This window comes from Aegilops tauschii, chromosome 2 (genome assembly GCF_002575655.3).
Source record: "Aegilops tauschii subsp. strangulata cultivar AL8/78 chromosome 2, Aet v6.0, whole genome shotgun sequence".
NCBI classification, from domain to species: Eukaryota; Viridiplantae; Streptophyta; class Magnoliopsida; order Poales; family Poaceae; genus Aegilops; species Aegilops tauschii.
Genome location: NC_053036.3, coordinates 78,301,990 through 78,309,513, shown reverse-complemented (window position 1 = coordinate 78,309,513; position 7,524 = coordinate 78,301,990). Strand labels below are relative to the sequence as shown.

The following is a 7,524-nucleotide window of genomic DNA, read 5'->3' as shown; positions in this document are numbered from 1 at the left end:
CCGAGATATTTCCCAGCGCCGGCGAGGATGCGCTCACGCGGGTTGTGGAGGAGGACTGGAGGGAGCTGGACGGCACCGTACTGGAGGTGGAGGACGTGGTCGGGCGGCGTTGTACCTGGCGTCGGGGGCGTACGTGACACAACCTCGTCGTCGACGGCCTGTTCATCGCGCACAAGGGTGTCACCGTGCCGTCCCCAGACGCGCGTCACAAGATCTGGCTTGCTTTCGGCGCCACCGCCGTGGTCATCCATCGTCGCATTGAGATTGCTGCCTGTGTTCAACTTCCACACCATGGATTTGTCTCCATCTACTACCAAAGAGGAATCACCCTACCAATTTCATTTTGTAATTTAACACGAGTTCTTAGAAAACCACATAACTGATTCGACAGAAATCAGTACGCAGAGGGAGTACGTACTAAATATCTAACCATGACACTAGCTAGTGCTTCGCTTCCCTGGACTAGGCCGCGTGAAGTGGGCGGAACCGGGAGGCGAGGATCCAGAGCATCCCCAAGGCCGACGCGGCGGCGAGAGCCCCGGCGGCGCATGAGATCGCGGCGGCGACAAGGTACACTGAGCACACGGCGGCGGTCGGGCCGCAATAGTTGTTCTGGACGGCGAAATGGTCGACGGCGAGGGCGGCACACGCTGAGCCGAAGGTGGAACACGCGACGACCCACTCCACGGCGCTCAGGACCAGGAGGTCGACGTTGGTGGCCTCCCAGCCGTGACACCAGCAGTTGACCTGTAACATCAGCAGCACGGCACCCCACGGGACGGCACCGCAGAAGGAAGTCCACCACATCAACCTGGGCAAAAGTGATACCATCAGAGAAAGATTGCAGGGATGGGATTAACAATCAAATTAAGCGCGGGACTCAACTGGTTGGGCAGCCTAAACGTCGGGTAGTATGGACCAGCCAGGATACAGACGAGCACCGCCGCCAAGTCGAGAAGCAAGCTGCCGGCCGTGGAGAAGAAGACGAGGAGCTCCAGCATCCTGCCTGCCGCCATGCGCGCGCCGTGGGAGGGGCTGGGGGTCTGTCTCGAACGATAGGGTGGGTGTGGTACACTGGTACAGAAGTAGAAGCGTCGTCATGGAAAAAGATGAACTCCCCCACCCACCACCCCTTTGAGTCAATGGCGTTTCCACAAAAGCTCGCGGACAGCTTAGCCGAGTCAGTCCTGGATGCTTTCACCAATTTGGAAACTCGATAGGGGAAGGCGAGTGGTGGCGCCTGCTGTAGTAATGACCGTGCTAGCTTCTATCGACCGTAGCATTACCCGTGTGTTGCGTTGCGCACTTCCACGATCGATGTACATGTCCCAGCTTGGACGTGGTAAGCCTGACTCCTGCAGTAGGCGCAAACTTCATACTAGTAGAAACATGGACTGCAGGGCAGTCTCACACACATGCTTGAAACCCTTTTTTTCTCTTTACTCTACGTATAAATTTTTTTTGAAGTAAAACTGCATAATATTTGTTTGAAGCCATGGAATTGGACCAAACTTATAGGAAAAAAATATCAACATTTGCGATACGAAACATTTGATAAAATTAATTAAAAATGTACCCCCTTGGTTTCACGCCTAATCTCATCTCGTTGCTAAAACACACGTGACAATGCCTTCTCATAAGACATGTTTGACCACGGTAATTGTCCACCCTGCCAGCGTGGCACCTACAATACGCGCCCTATCAAAAGGCGAAACCAAACAACCAATATAGAAAAAAAGTTATGTGTATTGAAATCCTTCAAAATTCCTTTAGAAATCCTTGTACATTTGTCTTTGTAAACTCGAGAAAAAGTACGAGAAATTTAACTTCGTTGTGGTTAGCATTTAACAGGAAAGGAGCATCACCTTGATGTATAGCTTCTCCAGGCACGAAAACATATAAGGAATCTAACAACTTGATCCAGGTCGGGGTCGATAGATTCTAGTAGCAAGACCTTCACTATGTGCATAGATGAGTCAAGTTTGTCAGAATCATTTTCAGAATGATAGACGAATATACATCTTGAAAATTAGAAAAATATTAATTTTCATCAAAAGAAGGAGAATAAGAATAAGAAGACCGTTGTAGCTAAACGGTTATGGATCTAATAATAAGTTCAGAGAATATGACACACGAGTAGCCCAACACTGTTAATTTTGATGCGTCAATGACCCTATGTCTTGTTGGACCTTGTTGATCAACTACAAGCAATATCTCTTGTTGCAGCACCAGCAACACACATAAATTGCGGAGATTCGTGGAGGCTACTCAACCCATTTATTGCCTGAAGACGAAGAAACTCGAGCGCAGTACAGCCACGGAGTAGGCACTCCATGTCCTCCTTGGAGATGCCGACGCCGAAGAGCTCGAGCTGCTTCAGTTGAGGGACAAGAAGAGCGGGCACGGCATTAATCTAGGGGGAAAGGTAGTTCATGAACCTGGCGCGGCGGAGCATGTGCGCGAGGTAGTGCGCGGATGGTGGCAGCGAGCGCAGATATCCATCATGAAAACTGAGCTCCTCCAACTGATCTAGAGCCGGGGATCAGAACCACTTGTCAAACTTAGCTTCGACCTTGCTGTTGGAACGAAACTTGCACATGGTAAGGCCTTTGATTGGCCCACGGTGCGTGGCAAGGATCCAGGACAATGCGTCCATGCATTTGCGATACCCGCTACAGAGCTTGTGGTCGTTGATGAGGTTGAGGGGGGTGGAGCGCTAGAGGGGGCGCCACCGCAGGGTGAGGACGGTTGTCCGCACGCCAAATTTGATGGGGAGGAGGGAGATGATGATTATCAACATATCGCCGGGGAGGCTGCTGGTGAAGTCTAGGCTTGCAGGAGGCTCTTGCTGTTCAGGATCAACCCGCCTTCGCTCGTTTGCCACCTCGTCCTCCACCGCAGCAAGCGATGACACAAGCAACTCCAGAGTCTCCTCGGCGATAACGCTTTCTGATAGGAGTGCAGGAGTGTGAGGATAGTGATTATTTAGTCAGAACAGGCAGAAGAACAATATATTGGTAATTAAAAGTTACTAGGTAGGAACAACTTGACAGATTCAGTAAATAACATCCCAATTGGTTACTTAAATACTACATAAATAATTCAATTTTGCTAAGTCAACATGCAGATACTTGAAAGAACACTTACTTCAATCAAACCGTGGATAGATGATGTCATCGAGGAAGATAGCATCTATGATATGATCAGCATCCGTTAGAGCATCTACAGCCAGGCGCCTTATATCCGTCTCATACGCCCGGGCAGGCCGTCCGATCACAGACCGGTCACAAAAAGCCGACCCAACTGAAGCTCTCAAACGGGCCTCAAACGCCCAGACTGACCGGCACCCCTCATATCGGTCCCAAATGTAGGGCGGATATGAGGTCGAGACGGAGGCCCTACGGCTCCGGAGGCTCAACGCCAAGCAGCTCCGGCTCGGCATTGAGCAATCTGAGAGGGAGGCAGCGTGGGAGGCAGCGAGGGTGGCGAAGCTCAATCGCAAGCAAGACCGCGTCGTCCGGCGCTTGCAAGGCTACATCATCATCTCTGATTCCTCCTACAACAATAGGTCTGACGACTCCGACGTGAACCCACCTCCTGCCGCAGACTCCTACAGCTGCACCGGCGACCGAAGGGCAAAGGGTCAGCAAGGAAGTGGTGAATATCCGTCTTAATTTCAAGTTTTTAGATGTAGTTTGAACTTGTCCGCCGTATTATGTGTATTATGTGAACTTTGGCTATCTTTTGATGCTCCAGCTATGATCTTTTGATGAACCGATTGTGCATTTGTATGTCCACTCATGACCTACGTAGTTTTTATCAACGCTGCATGGTTTAGTATGAACATAGGGGAGGGAATATGAGATACGCGGGTGTGGAGGCGCGGATATAGGAAGTGCCCGGTCAGTGTTTGCGGGCTTGCCCGGGCGCGTCGGCGGACGTATAGGGGGCCAGATTGCCAAGTCCGGCTGTAGATGCTCTTCGGTGTAGTATAATTTTACTGCGATCTTTCAGTACATAAAACTTAGAAAATGCTCTCCAAAGGCCTGCATGAAAATATGAGTGAACATTTTCATCAAGTTTTACCCAAACATCGATTGTAAAATCCATGGTTTGTGTTCAATATGACATCTCTGGAGTCTTCGGTTAATTAAAGGCCAAGATTTTGCACTACACATGTTCTTGCAAAGCAAAGGATGTACTGCAGAAAATAATAAGATTGTTATATATTTTTTAAAAGAACGGAGTAATATGCAAATGTGAGAGTAATTGAAAGAACGGGAGAGTGGCATTTTTGCACATGGAAGCGCGCGCTCCTGATTTTTAAATTGTGTTTCGAATATATTTTACAATGTTAAAAAATTCAAAAAAAATTGACGCGTACATCTTGATATTGTACATGCTCACAAAATCGTCTCGCGAAATACCGACAACTTATGTGTCGCGTATGAAAAAGACAAAATCAGATGTTAAAATATGCTTTTCACAAGATATCCTTTTCTCTTTTTTACACAAGGCACAAAAAATGACGGTTTTCTTCGAAACTTGACATGCACACATATAATATCGAAATGTATGCTTCAAATTTTTGTTTAGAATTTTTCACACTGTGAAATATTTTTTCACGTCCAGGAGCACGCGCTCCCGGGAGCACCAACGAACTTCCAAACGAACAGTACAATAGTTGAAATCAAAGGGCAAAAATATGTAATTAAATAGATAATGTAATAAGGATGTCATGTAAATATGAGAGTAATGAAAAGAACATTTATCGTCTAGACGCTCAATGTCGCCTTCCTCTTCTATCTCCTCACTGTCACGATCACCCTCATCACGCTCGGCATCCTCGAGATCATGTGGTTAGGCATTGAACTCAAAGACTGGTGGCGCAATGAGCAATTCTGGCTCATCTCAGGCACGCGCATCATGAATCCTGACACTAACGGCCTAGCTAGGATCTCGATACTGACCTGACCACGATGTGTGTCTCTGCACCATTATTGTGATGATAGGCACAAGCGCGCACCATGGATTGGTCTCCATCTACTACCAAAGAGGAATCAACTTACCGGTCGATTTCATCTTGTTAATTAACCACGAGTTCTTACAAGCAACAAACTATTTCAAAAGAAACCTGTAAGTAGACTATATAGTACTACTCCACTAAGAGCATCTCCAACAGGCGCCGAACGCGCCGCGCGCAAAAAACTGCTTTGCCGCGCGTCCATCGCCTGGTTTGGCGCGGCGCGCAGCGCTGGCTCTAGCAGCCGCGCTAAAATGCAGCGCGCGCGCCGCTCCTGCAGCGCGCAAAAAATGCAGCGCGCGCGACTCGCCGGGGCATTGCATATATGGCATTTTGAACACAAAATGAAGTTGAAACATTCAAAATGCAATGAACATGACATATAAAATTTCACACAAACAAGTTGATGAAGAAAATTTCATGCCCACAAGTTCATCCAACCAAGTTCAAAATACAAATCAAGTTCAATACACAAATGAAAGACACATCATTCCTCGTCCTCGTCTTCGTCCTCGTCCTCATCTTCGGAAGACGATTCTTCCGCCTCCAAAGATGAATCTTCCTCCCTCTCCTCATCGCGCACCGCATCACGTGAAGCTCCGACGGTGTTGGCAAGATCTTCAACGGCATCTTCATGGGAATGTGTGCGAGGAGGCACATCGAAAGACATTCCGCCCATGGCGGCCGGAGGTGCACCCATGCCTCCCATGAGAGAAGCAAAACTCATGCCTCTCATGGTGGCCATAGCGTCGGGGGGTGCTCCAAAGCCAGCAATGCCTCCCATTGCACCGCCCACGGTACCTCCGAAGCACCCATGCCACCCATGGCGCCGAGGCCACCGCCACCCATTGCACGAACCATGGCTCTTTTTTGGATCAAGACTTCTTCACGGGCAAGATTGACATACTCCTTTTGCGCCGCATTGAGGTTAGATGTGTCCAAGAAGAACAAGTGCTTCTCCCATTCCAACAATCTAGTTCGCTCCTCATTGCTCACCTTCCTCTCCTCCAAAGCCACCTTCCTCTCCTCGGCCGCCACCCTCCTCTCCTCGGCCGCCAACCTCCTCTCCTCGGCCGCGGCATCTTGGTTCCTTGCCATTTTCCTCACCTCGTTGGCTTCTTTTCTTGCCTTCACAATAGCTTCCATAGCATTTTTGAGCTCATCATCTCCTTTCCTCTTCTTCTTTTTGGTTTTGTCTTTCTTGCACCCATCCGGTCGCTTTGGCTTCGAGTATGAAACCGAGTTGGGTGTGGGGCTTCTCTTGCCGTCATCACTTGATGCATCATCCTCCTCTTCATCATCATCCAACTTAATAGTTCTCTTGCATTTGTTGCTCAAATGCAAATCATCCAAATCTTCACGCTTCTTTCATTTCTCATCATCCTTCAACACGTTATAGCAATGGGGCAAGGTAAAGACCCTTCCTTTCTTGATCTTCCCCTTCTTGGTTGTCCTCTCCTCTTCTTTGAACAAGTTTTGTGCAATGTTGTACTACATGAAAACAAAGCAAGTTAGCACCAACAACAAGTATGATGAACATGTATGAAATGCCACTTACTCTATCGTCCTCATTTGTGCCACTTGGGTTCAACTTGTCAACCGCCTTTTGACAGGCCGCCCACCTTTGACAATCCGAGTTGATTGTCGACCATCGGGACCAAAGTGATCTCTCGGAGCGGTCAATTCCACTCAAGTTGTGAACATCAAAGTGTTCTTTCATCCGCCCCCAATAAGCATCTCTACTTTGATCACCTCCAACGGATGGATCCCTCGACACTTGCAATCAAGTATTGCATAGTAAGATGTCATCGACGTTGGTGTAATTGCCCGCTCTTCCTTTCGGTGCGTCGACAATGCCATCACCCTCCTCGTCCACCTCGAACTCATGGTCTTCGAAATGCATGTCATTGGTTCGAGACCAATGCGAATTGTTGGAGCCAACACCCATCGTTGACATGTATGCATCATCATTGAGACTACAAAGTTTTTTGAACAATGCAAATAAGCTATCTATATGTGAATGCATTGAAAAAATAACAAAAAAATGAGAAGTTGGAATTTTTTTTACCTTGGGGGCATTTCGTCGAACATGTTGTGCGTGCCGGCCGGCGGCTCAACGAGTGAGCTCGCCGGCGCTTCGGTAGCCGCCGTGCCCGTCGAACGCCCTGCAAGCTTCTTCCTCCTCGCCTTCGAGGTGCCGGAGCCGTCCGCCGCCTTGTTTTTCTTCGCCGATGTCTTGCCCTTCTTTGGCCGCGCCGCATTGGGGAGCTTTGAGGAGGGGGCGGCGGCTCGGGCCGGCGCCGGCGCGACGCCACCCGCCGCCGAGGTCATCCGCGGCGGCATGAAGAGGCCGCGCGAGGCCGATGGTCGGAGGAGCTCCGGCGGAGGCGAGGCCAACGCCACCCGGGCTAGGGTTTGCGGCGGCGGCGGCGGTGGAGGGGTCGCGGCTATAGGATGGGGTGAGCGGGGTGCCGGCGTGTGCGTCCAGGGGGTGCAGTTCG

At 49.5% G+C, this 7,524-nt stretch overlaps 1 protein-coding gene across 1 annotated transcript; it reads right to left on the bottom strand.

Moving 5' to 3' along the window:
* Positions 1-308: 308 nt before the first annotated feature.
* LOC120974961 (uncharacterized) lies at positions 309-1,425 on the bottom strand. The gene is made up of 2 exons (XM_040401660.3): positions 886-1,425; positions 309-811 (listed from the first exon to the last, which is right to left on the bottom strand). The coding sequence occupies exons 1-2, from the start codon at positions 1,014-1,016 to the stop codon at positions 463-465; spliced, it is 480 nt and encodes a 159-aa protein (XP_040257594.1). The 5' UTR covers positions 1,017-1,425; the 3' UTR covers positions 309-462.
* Between the last annotated feature and the right edge of the window lie 6,099 nt (positions 1,426-7,524).

Bases quoted from the DNA above. Each gene is read 5' to 3' on its own strand.
- LOC120974961 (XM_040401660.3), bottom strand. From the start codon at position 1,016: ATGGCGGCAGGCAGGATGCTGGAGCTCCTCGTCTTCTTCTCCACGGCC. The intron at 812-885 runs GTTGAGTCCCGC...ACTTTTGCCCAG, and splicing joins ACGTTTAGGCTGCCCAACCA to GTTGATGTGGTGGACTTCCT.